Raw genomic sequence first — 15,961 nt, forward strand, 5'->3', positions numbered from 1 at the left:
CCACATCCCTCCTGCTGTGCGCTGCCTCCACCTGTGCGGCCACAGCACGCCGCGATATGAGGGCTGTTGAATTTGCCAGCCGATTGACAGAGCGACAAAAACCGCCAAACATCCCCATAAAACGTCTCTCCTGCCTGCGGAGGCTAACTCTGTCGGGGCGCAGTTCATGACACAGTTCCTTCCCTGCTCTAGTCAGCTCCCTGGTGTTCTCCGATGCTTGGATATGTCCCTCATGCAGCTTATTGAGGTTCGCATTGAGACACTCCAGCTGGCGATGCAGCTCCCCCATGTGTGTATTGTGTGCCTGCATCTGCCTTTGTAAAGCAGAGATTTTTTTGTTTTGCAGGCGCTGCTGCTTTAACATAGCAGATTCCAGGCCACCGAACACTGATGGTCCCTCACCTGCTTCAAAAGCCTGTGCGCCTGCATACATAGGCATCCTGCGGGGTGTTGTGCTACGCTGTGGCCGGGTCTCCTGCATACCAGTGCATCTGCCACTTGGGGAAGGTGTGTGTGAGTCATCCTGCAGGTCATCGGAGTCCTGGCTAAGTTCGGGTAGCAGTACTGCCCTAGCCCTGCGTCGGATGGACGCTATATTCTGTGACTCACTGGTGTTAGAGTCAGATGCACGGTGGGTTTCTTTATCCCCCCCAATGGCACTTGCAGAAGCTGCTGGGACTGGGCCACCTGCAATGACAATATGTAGCATGTCAGTAATGTATGTATCACCAAAGGTCACACAATGGTAATAAATGTACAGTAACTTCTCATCACAATGTTGTGGGTGTTGTGTTCTTCTGGGTGCCGCTCTGCCTAATTACATTCTATGTGCTACGTTCTGCTCTGGCTTGTGGACTACCACTCCCATAAGGCATTGTTGTGCTGCTTTTAAGATGTGGAATGGACTACTTATCACAATGCTTTGCTCTACTTGCTAATTCCTAAGGGGCTTTTGTACATACACATATTGGGGTTACATTTCAATATTGCACTTAACTTTACTGGTACTTTGTGTGCCGGATGTGTTGATGTCAGTGACCCCACTGACTGCTTCTGGTAGGAGTGTCGACTCCACTAGGTCTTCCATCGGGGTGGAGGGTGTCTCTGTGGGTGGGCCGCTTCCTGTGCTCCTGGCCTCCTGCAGTCGTCTTGCCACCCTCTCCTTGGCACGGGACCGCAGGTCGTACCACCTCTTCTTTATTTCCTCCACAGAGCGCTGCGCTACTCCAACAGCACAGATTTTAGTCTGAATATCTGCCAGAGTCTGCGCTTTTCACTCTCAGGCACCTGGAGTGAGCTTTTCCCAAACAAACGGTCATGTTTCCTCACAACCTCCTCTGTGAGCACCTCCAGCTCTTGCTCACTAAACTTTAGTTTCCTTTTCCTTTCTCCCTTCTCCTTTCCCTGTGCAGAGGTGTCCATGGTGGTTCTGCAGTCCTGCCTTCTTCACAGAGTTGCTGACTGAGGCTGGGCTGTCTCTCTCTGAGTGGTACTTTGGGTGTGGCACCTGCAAACTACCTGGGATGACTCACTTCCTGCTTGAGATGTCATCTGGCTCCTCCAGGTGTGCGTTCTCGCAATTTGCGATTTTCAATTACCGAATCGCAATTTGCATTCGCGCAAATTGCGATTTGGTATTTGGGCCTCGCAAACCACAAATAGCGATTTTTAAGAAATCGCTAATTCCGAATCGCAATAGTGATACATGGCCTATTGCGACTCGGAAATAGCGATTTCTTAAAAATCACTATTTGGGATTCGCAAGGCCCTATCAATGATACATCTGGCCCTTAGTATTTTGGACCACATCTACGCGCTATTGGGAGATTTGGTAGTTACTTTACCTCGCTCTAAGATTTATCAAGCTGGTAAGGAAGAACATGTGATATTTAGATGGGCAGGTGGGGTCCTGAGGTGTCCATTTGGCATTAGGCATTAAAAAGTCTGGATTGATTTGAGGTTATATCTTATCCTAAACTGAGGCAGTGATACTGCGGTGTTCAGGTTCGGGCACTATTGTGACTGTCCCTGGCACTTTGGGGTACACTATTGCACTGCCCTGAGGATGTTCAGAGTTGATGCTTGCACCAGGGAGCCATGGTTTGACCCAGTTGCCTAGACCCATCTCCCAAACAGTGCTGATGGGGGGATCTCCCCTTTTTGGTTGGCTCTGGCATGGTTGGTTTAAGGGCTCAGCTCACATGTTGCCCGAGCTCCCTTAGTATGAGGGAGCGGGTGAGGTTATCCTCTGAAAGAGACATTTGGGGGACATTTGGGGCTATAAGGGCTAGTGTGGTGATCAACCATGACTCCAATGAACTGTTGGTTAGGAGATTCTGTAAAAAACCGAATATGTCACAATAATGTTTATCATGTTATAGAAATAGTAAGAGAATGTTTATTACATTTTATGTTTTATTGGATGCAATACTCACATGGTATCAGGATGTTTGTAATAGCTTATGAGGACCAATTGCTTTAACGTGTTTCTTTATCATGTATGCCTGCCCTTTAGGCCTTCCCCACCCCAAGCACTTGTGCTTCAGGGTTTCCAGAACATCAGTTCTTACAATGTCATCCAGAAACCTACATGTTGAGAGCAGAACCTATCAGAGCACAAGGCACAGTTGAACGCTGTATGTGTTGGATCAACTGTCAGCAGGGGCAGACCAAATCCGCAGCACGAAATTTTATGCATATTTGGCATATTTGCTAATTTATGGCAGATTTTAGAAATATTCCACAGCAATTTGGAAATTCTCTAGAATTGTTTTTGCAAAATTATGAAATTTTTCACTCATTTCCTACCCCTGCCTTAATTTCCAGGCAGACCAAAAGCTACTAAAAGCATGAAAAAGAAGGAATTACAGAAGACAAATTGTTGTTAACAATATGAAATAGATGGATTTCAGAGACAACTCTGACTTATTAACATTCTCTTAACCCTTCTAGTGAGTAATATATGGCATGTGCATATTGGGCATGTAAAGAATTATAAAACATTAGAAAATATGAAATCACCAAGTTCCAAAACATGTTATTATACTATTTTACCCTCCAAAGTGATTGTTTTTTCAGTTCAGATCACTTTTTCCTACCATTTGTTGTCAGTACTTGATCGATTGGTGCATTGGAGACTGCCTAAACGTTTGTAAATACCATAAAACTTACTACTTGGGTGAAATCCAAATTTCCATTCTGTATACTTGGTTCCTCCTCTAACCCTCCACTGGGTACATCCCCTTGTAAGGTCAGTTTACAAAAGACATGCATGTAATATACATTGTACATTATGGACAACACAAATAGATCACTCTATGCGTGCAATTTGTATTTGCATTTCCATATGTGTTTCAATGATAATTCACTCAAAACATTGTGAATCTTTTGTTGTAAGTTAAGTAATAAGTCCAACAAGTAATAGGTAAAAAGCAATATAACCTGATGGACATATTTGAAATCTTTCCTGTAGTACTGATTGGGGCTTGGCTTACAGAGGCCAGAGTCTTAGAGCTAGAAATAATCTTATTGGCCTTAAAGCGCATGTGTATGCAATGTTGAATACTGGTGAGTTCTACGAGTAGTACATCGGGTTTCCGCACTGCAGCTCCTTTTGTTGTAGAACTAGCTTAGAGGGGGGAGTACAAGAATGTTCAAACACTCAATAGCTTTCCAGGGCACTCCACACATAAAAAGTAGAACAGGTCTATCTTTTTGTGTGCAGTTCTCTGTCCAAACTGTGGAGTATCCTCAGTCATAAAGTTACTATTCAATTGCAGTTTTGTGAATACCGAAAAAGAGTAAACTTACACAAACATGTATGTTTAGCTTTCTAAATCAGGCCCTGAGTGGCATCAGACACTAGTGCCAGAAGCTGCACCACAAGACTCAATGAGGTGGGCACTGCGACAGCCAGCACCCTGGCAGACAATGGGTAACACTATGCTCTGCAGCTACTAAAGACAGGAGGGTACCTGGAACTGGAAAATATTAACAACACAAGAGATACTGCAATTCCCTGGTGGATGGCAATTTCCATCCCATCCTCATGACTGGACCTTGTATCTGAACTGCTGTTCTTAGGACCAGAGGCTTCTCCTTGGTTGAGGGATGGTTCCACTTGCTGCTAGAGCCATCAGCAGACATAAACCCTGTGTACTCTGATTATTACGGTATTTCCCGGTCCAGGGTGGGTTGGCCAATCAGCCATAGGAAATCAACAGCCTGTCACTGTAGTGCTCCATTTTTTCCCTACAATCAGAGAGCATGGGGACCGTGAATATGTTTTTACAGACACAAAATCCCACATAAAACATACAGGTGCATAGCTCTGGCACGAGGCAGACTGGGGAGGTTTGAAGTGGGGCATTCCCCAAATAAATGGATTCTTGGCCTGGTATTTGGATCTGTAGGCCTTGAGTAGGGTCTGCTATGTCTGTATCAGTTTTCCTCATAGTACAATAAGAATAAAAGACAAAACAGTGTAATTTGATGTAAAACAACTGTGTGTGTGTGTGAAAGAGAGAGAGACAGAGATGCACTATTAGTGGTTGAATTTCAAAATGTGAAACCAGATAACCTGCAATTAATCCCGGCTTCTCTACTTGTCCAAATTGTGTGATCCTAAGCAAACGTTTTTTTTCACAGAGCCTCCTTTTTCTTTATTATCACACGAGAGCACTTTTAATTACTTAATACTAAATAGAGTTCAGGATGTGCGCTCTACAATTGCCTCTTATGTTTGATTTCATAGACTATAATGTTGCTCCATCTATAATAAGAAATAGACAATTTTAGGGTTTACTTGACTACTGACTTGCATCTTAGTTTCCTAATGGCATTGTCGTTGGGGGCAAGCTAGAAATGTTTCTAAGTGTGTGTTTAATTTCATAACAGTCTGTCTATGCAGTGATATATTCTAAGGAGAATGGTTTCTGCATGTTTCTGCATGTTAAAGAAATATACTTTTTTGAATTTTAAAAAGACTGTGTCATATCATTTACATTATGTTTGTTGCAAGATACACATGACAAAAATTGTTATGGTTGGCTTGTGCATGGACTCTTGGAGTCGAGCCAGACCCTTGGCACAGCACAGCCCTGGCTCAGTTTGCACTATTAATTTGCTGGTGTGCCACCTATAGTCAGGATGTTCTGGGCTGATGCTCTCAGGTTTTAGACAAATCTAAAGACTTCATAAAGGAAAGTTGTGTTGTAGTTTCGAGGCTGGTATATTACAGCTCTAAAGACATAGCTACTTGGGTACATACTGCAGCACATTTCCAGGCACTAGAGCAAAGAATGCAGTGTGCCAGGTCTCTCCATCTGAATCTTGGGTTTAGTACATGGGGCCATCAGTGACTTGATTTCTAAAAGGTGATGATTGGAAATATGGATCCCTGTCTACTTGCATCGATGTGACATCTCTATCATCAAGGCTTCTAATAGCAGAGACGAAGAATAGTGCATGCAGTAAAATACATTTAAAATAAAGGATTCCAGAGCAATGACTTCATGTCATTGTTTTGCACATGAGTATGTCATGAGTTCCCAGGGAGAATTGCCAGGCCCAAGTAGGACGGGCAGGGGCCATACTTCTCTGTAATAAAGGGTTTTCACAATATTTCTATAGCTGGCTTTGTGTCAGATCTGTTCACTTACAGGTTGAAGTCCCCTATAGTCATGATGTTCTAGGCTGATGTTCTGAGGTTTTAGACATGCTTAAAACTTCATATAGGAAAGTCTCGTTGTTTATTTTGAGGTTGGTATATTATAGCTCTGATGACGTAGCTACTTGTATACATAACGCAGCACATATCCAGGCACTAGAGCAAAGAACAGTGTGTCTGGTCTCCCCGCGCTGGTCAGCTTCTGAGAGTACACCACGTTTATAAAGAGTCTCTGTTCTTGTGAGTCATTTTCAAGTCTGGAGGAAGGAGGAATTTAAACATTGACCATATGACTAAAAATGTGACACTGTGACAATTCGTTTAGTTGTTGGTCTTGTGGTCTCACTCCCCTCCCGTGCATAGTGTGTTTCCGTGACACTGATGACATTTTTTTCTGAATGTGGCAGAAAGTAATTTACAACAAAAATATGTTTGTTTACAATGTTTTTAATGCTCACTAATGGAGACTGTGGTTATTTACAATTACCTGAAATGGTTAGCTAAACGTGGATAATCATAAAAGCAAAAAGCATGCATTTTTGATTTTGCGTGATTTCCACCCTGAAGGCAGAAATCTGAGTCATTCACGCAGAAACTTAATTATCAATAGAAAATAGATCTTCCACTTAGCCCTTCTGAGTAACAGGGTAATTCTACTTCTGAAAAGAATGTAGATTTCCATATTCCAAGATTTGCAGACCCCTTGCTTGTTTTACATTTGATGTTTTCCCTGATATCAATTTCATAGACATGTACCCTGGACAACTCTGAGCTCTTTCTATCACAGTCAGCAGCATCTGTTGGATAATCCTATTTTGCATCAATCCGGTATTTGATAACTTTTCACATTTGCATTCTTATGAAAACAACCTAGAGGATCATGAAAATCCTCAGTGAAGCTAAATATAAACATAGATACTGCTCGTCATCTCTGCTCAGACAAGACTAGACCGGGGAAGACAAGCCACCTTGCGCGCAGTCCTGGGTACCTTTGATCGCACTCTCCTATGTGATTGAGAAGCTATTCACTATGGACTACCTGAGGCTAGGCATTATCATCCTTGAAGGAATGGAGTCTTTATTTGGGGTGTTCATCAATTTTTTTATAGTGACAGTTCTTTTCCTGGACTGGGTAAAGAGCAGATCGTTGAATGCTTGCAATCTCATCCTGGTCTCGCTGGGGATATCCAATGTGGTCTTCATACTTACTCTATATTTGGACACTCTTCTATATTCCTATGCAGCCAAATTCTACTTCAGTGGTAATATCTTTCGCATTGCTAACATATGCTGTTACCTGACTCTCAACTCCAGCTCCTGGCTCATTGCCTTCCTCTGTGTCTTCTACTGTTTCAAAATTGTGAACCTCAATCAGCCTCTCTTTAACCAGATAAAGATGAAGCTCCCCAGGTTGGCACCATGGATGATAACTGCATCACTTCTCATATCTGTACTTCTCAGTGTGCCTGTGTACTGGGAATGTTATTTTGATCTGCCACAAAATAAAACACTTGATGTCGAAGAAGTTGTTAATGTTGATTGGACAATTAGATACACTGTGGTCAGCTGTGTCCTTGGTGGTGCTGTGCCTCTCCTGCTTGTAGTCCTTTCTATGACAGTGACTGTTGCATCCCTCTGGAAACACACCAAGCAAATGAAACAGAACACCATGGATTCCAGCCAACCCCAACTACAAGCTCTTACTGGTGCAGCAAAGACCATGAGTCGTCTCCTCATCCTGTACATTTGTTTCCACATGGCAAATATTTTCATAATGTCTGGGAATTATGAAAAAAACTGGGACTTGCTGATCACATTTGTGTTAATGTCCTACACTCCCGCGCAGTCTTTCACTCTAGTGCTGGGGAACTCCAGACTGAAGCAGACATTCGTGAGGATGCTCCGGTTTTCCGTCAGTAGCTAGAGCGCTGACTTTTACAGGTAAACCTTACAAGGGACTAGTGGAATTAAGTGTTTTGATTTAGGAAATGGAAGGGGTGCTTAGAAGACGACTATTTAAAAAATGAAAATTCTGCTGTAGACAGGTAATATTTGTTGGTTTTGTGTATGAAGTAATGCACCATGTTGTTCACCCAGATGGGATCTAGTGAATATACAACTAATAAGTTACCAAAGGTGAATATATTGCTGATTTTTCTGCACTGTCTCAAGTATTGTAACCTTCTGAGTAAGAAGGTAGCAACAGTTTCTGCAGATCAGCTGAGAAGAGGCAGCAGAAGCAGGGGACACTAAGAAGGCAGTAACATGTTAGTTGCGTTATGTTTATTTATATAGTGCGCTAATGACTCGTGAGGGCATCCAGATGCTATGCAGGTGGGTAGGCGGCTCTTTCCGCAGTGCATGTATTTGAAAAGGCAGGGCTTCAGCTTCTTATGGAATTCAAGAAGCGATGAGGAGGCTCTGATGTAATGTGGGAGGTAATTCCACGTTTAGGGGAGATGTAAGAGAAGGCACGGCCTCCGGATTTGATTTTGTGAACGTGGGGTATGTGTGCTAGTGAGAGTCCGGCTGAGCAGAGGTGCCTGGGAGGTAGGTGAAAGTCTATGTGGCTGTTGAGGTAGGCTGGGCCAGTGTTGTGTAGTTCTTTTGTATGTGTGTGTGTGTGAGGAGTTTAAACTGAGTGTGTTTGTGTATGGGAGCCAGTGAAGGTCCCTAAGATGTGGAGTTGATGTAGGTGCGACAAGGTAGGTTGAGGATGAGTTTTTCAGCAGCCTTTTGGATGATCTGGGGCGAGTTCAGGAGCTTCTTGGTGATTACTTGTAAGGAAATGCCTCCTTGGCAAGGTTACCCCCTGACTTTTTTCCTTTGCTGATGCTACGTTTTAATTGAAAGTGTGCTGTGACCCTGCTAACCAGGCCCCAGCACCAGTGTTATTTCCCTAAATTGTACCTTTGCTTCCACAATTGGCACAGCCCTGGCACTCAGATAAGTCCCTTGTAACTGGTACCCCCGGTGCCAAGGGCCCTGATGCCAGGGAAGGTCTCTAAGGGCTGTAGCATGTCTTATGCCACCCCGGGGACCCCTCACTCAGCACATGCACACTGCCTCACAGCTTGTGTGTGCTGGTGGGGAGAAAATGACTAAGTCGACATGGCACTCCCCTCAGAGTGCCATGCCAACCTGACACTGCCAGTGGCATAGGTAAGTCACTCCTCTAGCAGGACTTACATCCCTAAGGCCGGGTGCACTATACCACAGGTGAGGGCATATGTGCATGAGCACTATGCCCCTACAGTGTCTAAGCAAAACCTTAGACATTGTAAGTGCAGGGTAGCCATATGAGTATATGGTCTGGGAGTTTGTCAAACACGAACTCCACAGTTCCATAATGGCTACACTGAAATCTGGGAAGTTTGGTATCAAACTTCCCAGCACAATAAATGCACACTGATGCCAGTGTGGAATTTATTGTAAAATGCACCCAGAGGGCATCTTAGAGATGCCCCCTGAATACCAATCCGAATTCTAGTGTTAGGCTGACCAGTTTCTGCCAGCCTGCCACAACCAGACAAGTTGCTGGCCACATGGGTAGAGTGCCTTTGTCACTCTGTGGTCAGGAACAAAGCCTGTACTGGGTGGAGGTGCTTCTCACCTCCCCCTGCAGGAACTGTAACACCTGGCGGTGAGCCTCAAAGGCTCACTCCTTTTGTTACAGCGCCACAGGGCATCCCAGCTAGTGGAGATGCCCACCCCTCCGGCCACTGCCCCCACTTTTGGGCTGGAGGAGATCATTAGGAAAACAAGGAAGAGTCACCCACCAGTCAGGGCAGCCCCTAAGGTTCAGCTGCATATGTTGTCTCTTTGAACATCTGCCTATGGTCTGTCTTGCTGTTGCACCAACATCTCCTGTGGACCACGAACTGCTGATGTCCCCGATGAGGGTTCATACACGGTCATGCCCCTTGAGACTGCGGTTGCTTCGCGAGGCCACCTATGAGCCTTCTGTTATACAATCTAACATGGATGATGTAGGAAGTTGGCTCTGTATGTGCTATTTCAAAGTAAGGAATAGCATGCACAGAGTCCAAGGGTTCCCCTTAGAGGTAAAATAGTGGTAAAAAATAGATAATACTAATGCTCTATTTTGTGGTAGTGTGGTCGAGCAGTAGGCTTATCCAAGGAGTAGTGTTAAGCATTTGTTGTACATACACATAGACAATAAATGAGGTACACACACTCAGAGACAAATCCAGCCAATAGGTTTTTGGATAGAAAAATATCTTTTCTTAGTTTATTTTAAGAACCACAGGTTCAAATTCTACATGTAATATCTCATTCGAAAGGTATTGCAGGTAAGTACTTTAGGAACTTCAAATCATCAAAATTGCATGTATACTTTTCAAGTTATTCGCAAATAGCTGTTTTAAAAGTGGACACAGTGCAATTTTCACAGTTCCTAGGGGAGGTAAGTATTTGTTAGGTTAACCAGGTAAGTAAGACACTTACAGGGCTTAGTTCTTGGTCCAAGGTAGCCCACCGTTGGGGGTTCAGAGCAACCCCAAAGTCACCACACCAGCAGCTCAGGGCCGGTCAGGTGCAGAGTTCAAAGTGGTGCCCAAAACGCATAGGCTAGAATGGAGAGAAGGGGGTGCCCCGGTTCCGGTCTGCTTGCAGGTAAGTACCCGCGTCTTCGGAGGGCAGACCAGGGGGGTTTTGTAGGGCACCGGGGGGGACACAAGTCCACACAGAAATTTCACCCTCAGCGGCGCGGGGGCGGCCGGGTGCAGTGTAGAAATAAGCGTCGGGTTCGCAATGTTAGTCTATGAGAGATCTCGGGATCTCTTCAGCGCTGCAGGCAGGCAAGGGGGGGATTCCTCGGGGAAACCTCCACTTGGGCAAGGGAGAGGGACTCCTGGGGGTCACTTCTCCAGTGAAAGTCCGGTCCTTCAGGTCCTGGGGGCTGCGGGTGCAGGGTCTCTCCCAGGCGTCGGGACTTTAGGTTCAGAGAGTCGCGGTCAGGGGAAGCCTCGGGATTCCCTCTGCAGGCGGCGCTGTGGGGGCTCAGGGGGGACAGGTTTTTGTACTCACAGTCTTAGAGTAGTCCTGGGGTCCCTCCGGAGGTGTTGGATCGCCACCAGCCGAGTCGGGGTCGCCGGGTGCAGTGTTGCAAGTCTCACGCTTCTTGCGGGGAGCTTGCAGGGTTCTTTAAAGCTGCTGGAAACAAAGTTGCAGCTTTTCTTGGAGCAGGTCCGCTGTCCTCGGGAGTTTCTTGTCTTTTCGAAGCAGGGGCAGTCCTCAGAGGATGTCGAGGTCGCTGGTCCCTTTGGAAGGCGTCGCTGGAGCAGGATCTTTGGAAGGCAGGAGACAGGCCGGTGAGTTTCTGGAGCCAAGGCAGTTGTCGTCTTCTGGTCTTCCGCTGCAGGGGTTTTCAGCTGGGCAGTCCTTCTTCTTGTAGTTGCAGGAATCTAATTTTCTAGGGTTCAGGGTAGCCCTTAAATACTAAATTTAAGGGCGTGTTTAGGTCTGGGGGGTTAGTAGCCAATGGCTACTAGCCCTGAGGGTGGGTACACCCTCTTTGTGCCTCCTCCCAAGGGGAGGGGGTCACAATCCTAACCCTATTGGGGGAATCCTCCATCTGCAAGATGGAGGATTTCTAAAAGTTAGAGTCACTTCAGCTCAGGACACCTTAGGGGCTGTCCTGACTGGCCAGTGACTCCTCCTTGTTTTTCTCATTATTTTCTCCGGCCTTGCCGCCAAAAGTGGGGCCTGGCCGGAGGGGGCGGGCAACTCCACTAGCTGGAGTGTCCTGCTGGGTTGGCACAAAGGAGGTGAGCCTTTGAGGCTCACCGCCAGGTGTGACAATTCCTGCCTGGGGGAGGTGTTAGCATCTCCACCCAGTGCAGGCTTTGTTACTGGCCTCAGAGTGACAAAGGCACTCTCCCCATGGGGCCAGCAACATGTCTCGGTTTGTGGCAGGCTGCTAAAACTAGTCAGCCTACACAGATAGTCGGTTAAGTTTCAGGGGGCACCTCTAAGGTGCCCTCTGTGGTGTATTTTACAATAAAATGTACACTGGCATCAGTGTGCATTTATTGTGCTGAGAAGTTTGATACCAAACTTCCCAGTTTTCAGTGTAGCCATTATGGTGCTGTGGAGTTCGTGTTTGACAGACTCCCAGACCATATACTCTTATGGCTACCCTGCACTTACAATGTCTAAGGTTTTGTTTAGACACTGTAGGGGTACCATGCTCATGCACTGGTACCCTCACCTATGGTATAGTGCACCCTGCCTTAGGGCTGTAAGGCCTGCTAGAGGGGTGTCTTACCTATACTGCATAGGCAGTGAGAGGCTGGCATGGCACCCTGAGGGGAGTGCCATGTCGACTTACTCGTTTTGTCCTCACTAGCACACACAAGCTGGCAAGCAGTGTGTCTGTGCTGAGTGAGAGGTCTCCAGGGTGGCATAAGACTTGCTGCAGCCCTTAGAGACCTTCCTTGGCATCAGGGCCCTTGGTACTAGAAGTACCAGTTACAAGGGACTTATCTGGATGCCAGGGTCTGCCAATTGTGGATACAAAAGTACAGGTTAGGGAAAGAACACTGGTGCTGGGGCCTGGTTAGCAGGCCTCAGCACACTTTCAATGGTAAACATAGCATCAGCAAAGGCAAAAAGTCAGGGGGCAACCATGCCAAGGAGGCATTTCCTTACACAACCCCCCCCCAAACGAAAGAGGATGAGACTAACCTTTCCCAAGAGAGTCTTCATTTTCTAAGTGGAAGAACCTGGAAAGGCCATCTGCATTGGCATGGGCAGTCCCAGGTCTGTGTTCCACTATAAAGTCCATTCCCTGTAGGGAGATGGACCACCTCAACAGTTTAGGATTTTCACCTTTCATTTGCATCAGCCATTTGAGAGGTCTGTGGTCAGTTTGAACTAGGAAGTGAGTCCCAAAGAGGTATGGTCTCAGCTTCTTCAGGGACCAAACCACAGCAAAGGCCTCCCTCTCAATGGCACTCCAACGCTGCTCCCTGGGGAGTAACCTCCTGCTAATGAAAGCAACAGGCTGGTCAAGGCCATCATCATTTGTTTGGGACAAAACTGCCCCTATCCCATGTTCAGAGGCATCAGTCTGCACAATGAACTGCTTAGAATAATCTGGAGCTTTTAGAACTGGTGCTGAGCACATTGCTTGTTTCAGGGTGTCAAAGGCCTGTTGGCATTCCACAGTCCAGTTCACTTTCTTGGGCATTTTCTTGGAGGTGAGTTCAGTGAGGGCTGTCACAATGGATCCATATCCCTTCACAAACCTCCTGTAATACCCAGTCAAGCCAAGGAATGCCCTGACTTGAGTCTGGGTTTTTGGAGCTACCCAGTCCAGAATAGTCTGGATCTTGGGTTGGAGTGGCTGAACTTGGCCTCCACCTACAAGGTGGCCCAAGTAAACCACAGTTCCCTGCCCTATCTGGCATTTGGATGCCTTGATAGAGAGGCCTGCAGATTGCAGGGCCTTCAAAACCTTCTTCAGGTGGACCAGGTGATCCTGCCAGGTGGAGCTAAAGACAGCAATATCATCAAGATAAGCTGTGCTAAAGGACTCCAAGCCAGCAAGGACTTGATTCACCAACCTTTGGAAGGTGGCAGGGGCATTCTTTAAACCAAAGGGCATAACAGTAAACTGATAATGCCCATCAGGTGTGGAGAATGCTGTCTTTTCTTTTGCTCCAGGTGCCATTTTTATTTGCCAGTACCCTGCTGTCAAGTCAAAGGTACTTAGAAATTTGGCAGCACCTAATTTATCAATGAGCTCATCAGCTCTTGGAATTGGATGGGCATCTGTCTTGGTGACAGAATTGAGCCCTCTGTAGTCCACACAAAACCTCATCTCTTTCTTTCCATCTTTGGTGTGAGGTTTGGGGACTAAGACCACTGGGCTAGCCCAGGGGCTGTCAGAGCGCTCAATTACTCCCAATTCCAGCATCTTGTGGACTTCCACCTTGATGCTTTCTTTGACATGGTCAGATTGTCTAAAGATTTTGTTCTTGACAGGCATGCTGTCTCCTGTGTCCACATCATGGGTACACAGGTGTGTCTGACCAGGGGTCAAGGAGAAGAGTTCAGGAAACTGTTGTAGGACTCTCCTACAATCAGCTTGCTGTTGGCCAGAGAGGGTGTCTGAGTAGATCACTCCATCTACTGTGCCATCTTTTGGGTCTGATGACAGAAGATCAGGGAGAGGTTCACTCTCTGCCTCCTGATCCTCATCTGTTACCATCAACAGATTCACATCAGCCCTGTCATGGAAGAGCTTAAGGCGGTTCACATGGATCACCCTCTTGGGGCTCCTGCTTGTGCCCAGGTCCACCAGGTAGGTGACCTGACTCTTCCTTTCTAGTACTGGGTAAGGGCCACTCCATTTGTCCTGGAGTGCCCTGGGAGCCACAGGCTCCAGAACCCAGACTTTCTGCCCTGGTTGGAACTCAACCAGTGCAGCCTTTTGGTCATACCAAAACTTCTGGAGCTGTTGGCTGGCCTCAAGGTTTTTGGTTGCCTTTTCCATGTACTCTGCCATTCTAGAGCGAAGGCCAAGTACATAGTCCACTATGTCCTGTTTAGGCTCATGGAGAGGTCTCTCCCAGCCTTCTTTAACAAGGGCAAGTGGTCCCCTTACAGGATGACCAAACAGAAGTTCAAAGGGTGAGAATCCTACTCCCTTCTGTGGCACCTCTCTGTAAGCGAAAAGCAGACATGGCAAGAGGACATCCCATCTCCTTTTGAGCTTTTCTGGGAGCCCCATGATCATGCCTTTTAATGTCTTGTTGAATCTCTCAACCAAGCCATTAGTTTGTGGATGGTATGGTGTAGTGAATTTATAAGTCACTCCACACTCATTCCACATGTGCTTTAGGTATGCTGACATGAAGTTGGTACCTCTGTCAGACACCACCTCCTTAGGGAAACCCACTCTGGTAAAGATACCAATGAGGGCCTTGGCTACTGCAGGGGCAGTAGTCGACCTAAGGGGAATAGCTTCAGGATACCTGGTAGCATGATCCACTACTACCAGGATATACATATTTCCTGAGGCTGTGGGAGGTTCTAGTGGACCAACTATGTCCACACCCACTCTTTCAAAGGGAACCCCCACCACTGGAAGTGGAATGAGGGGGGCCTTTGGATGCCCACCTGTCTTACCACTGGCTTGACAGGTGGGGCAGGAGAGGCAAAACTCCTTAACCATGTTGGACATATTGGGCCAGTAGAAGTGGTTGACTAACCTCTCCCACGTCTTGGTTTGTCCCAAATGTCCAGCAAGGGGAATGTCATGGGCCAATGTTAGGATGAACTTCCTGAACAGCTGAGGCACTACCACTCTCCTAGTGGCACCAGGTTTGGGGTCCCTGGCCTCAGTGTACAGGAGTCCATCTTCCCAATAGACCCTATGCGTTCCATTTTTCCTGCCTTTGGACTCTTCAGCAGCTTGCTGCCTAAGGCCTTCAAGAGAGGGACAGGTTTCTTGTCCCTTACACAGCTCCTCCCTTGAGGGTCCCCCTGGGCCTAAGAGCTCAACCTGATAAGGTTCAAGCTCCAAAGGCTCAGTTCCCTCAGAGGGCAGAACTTCTTCCTGAGAAGAGAGGTTCCCTTTCTTTTGCTGTGTTGCAGTTGGTTTCCCAACTGACTTTCCTGTTCTCTTGGTAGGCTGGGCCATTTTTCCAGACTCCAGCTCTACTTTTTCACCCTGTGCCTTGCACTGTGCTCTTGTTTTCACACACACCAGTTCAGGGATACCCAGCATTGCTGCATGGGTTTTTAGTTCTACCTCAGCCCATGCTGAGGACTCCAGGTCGTTTCCAAGCTGACAGTCCACTGGGATATTTGAGGAGACCACCACCTGTTTCAGGCCATTGACCCCTCCCCATTCTAAAGTAACCATTGCCATGGGATGTACTTTTCTCTGATTGTCAGCGTTGGTGACTGTGTAAGTTTTTCCAGTCAGGTATTGGCCAGGGGAAACCAGTTTCTCTGTCACCATGGTGACACTGGCACCTGTATCCCTCAGGCCCTCTATTCTAGTCCCATTAATTAAGAGTTGCTGTCTGTATTTTTGCATGTTAGGCGGCCAGACAGCTAGTGTGGCTAAATCCACCCCACCCTCAGAAACTAGAGTAGCTTCAGTGTGGACCCTGATTTGCTCTGGGCACACTGTTGATCCCACTTGGAGACTAGCCATACCAGTGTTACCTGGATGGGAGTTTGGAGTGGAATCTTTCTTGGGACAGGCCTTGTCTCCAGTTTGGTGTCCATGCTGTTTACAGCTATGACACCAGGCCT

The 15,961-nt window shown here is 46.7% G+C and overlaps 1 protein-coding gene and 1 long non-coding RNA gene across 2 annotated transcripts in view; both read left to right on the forward strand.

Moving 5' to 3' along the window:
- Positions 1-15,961, forward strand: part of LOC138258468 (uncharacterized) — a 158,733-nt gene that overhangs the window by 3,323 nt on the left and 139,449 nt on the right. The window lies entirely within an intron of this gene.
- On the forward strand, positions 6,699-7,592 carry LOC138260366 (taste receptor type 2 member 40-like). The gene has a single exon (XM_069208790.1). It carries the CDS (start codon positions 6,699-6,701, stop codon positions 7,590-7,592), a length of 894 nt encoding a protein of 297 aa, XP_069064891.1.

This window comes from Pleurodeles waltl, chromosome 2_1, assembly GCF_031143425.1.
Source record: "Pleurodeles waltl isolate 20211129_DDA chromosome 2_1, aPleWal1.hap1.20221129, whole genome shotgun sequence".
NCBI lineage: Eukaryota > Metazoa > Chordata > Amphibia > Caudata > Salamandridae > Pleurodeles > Pleurodeles waltl.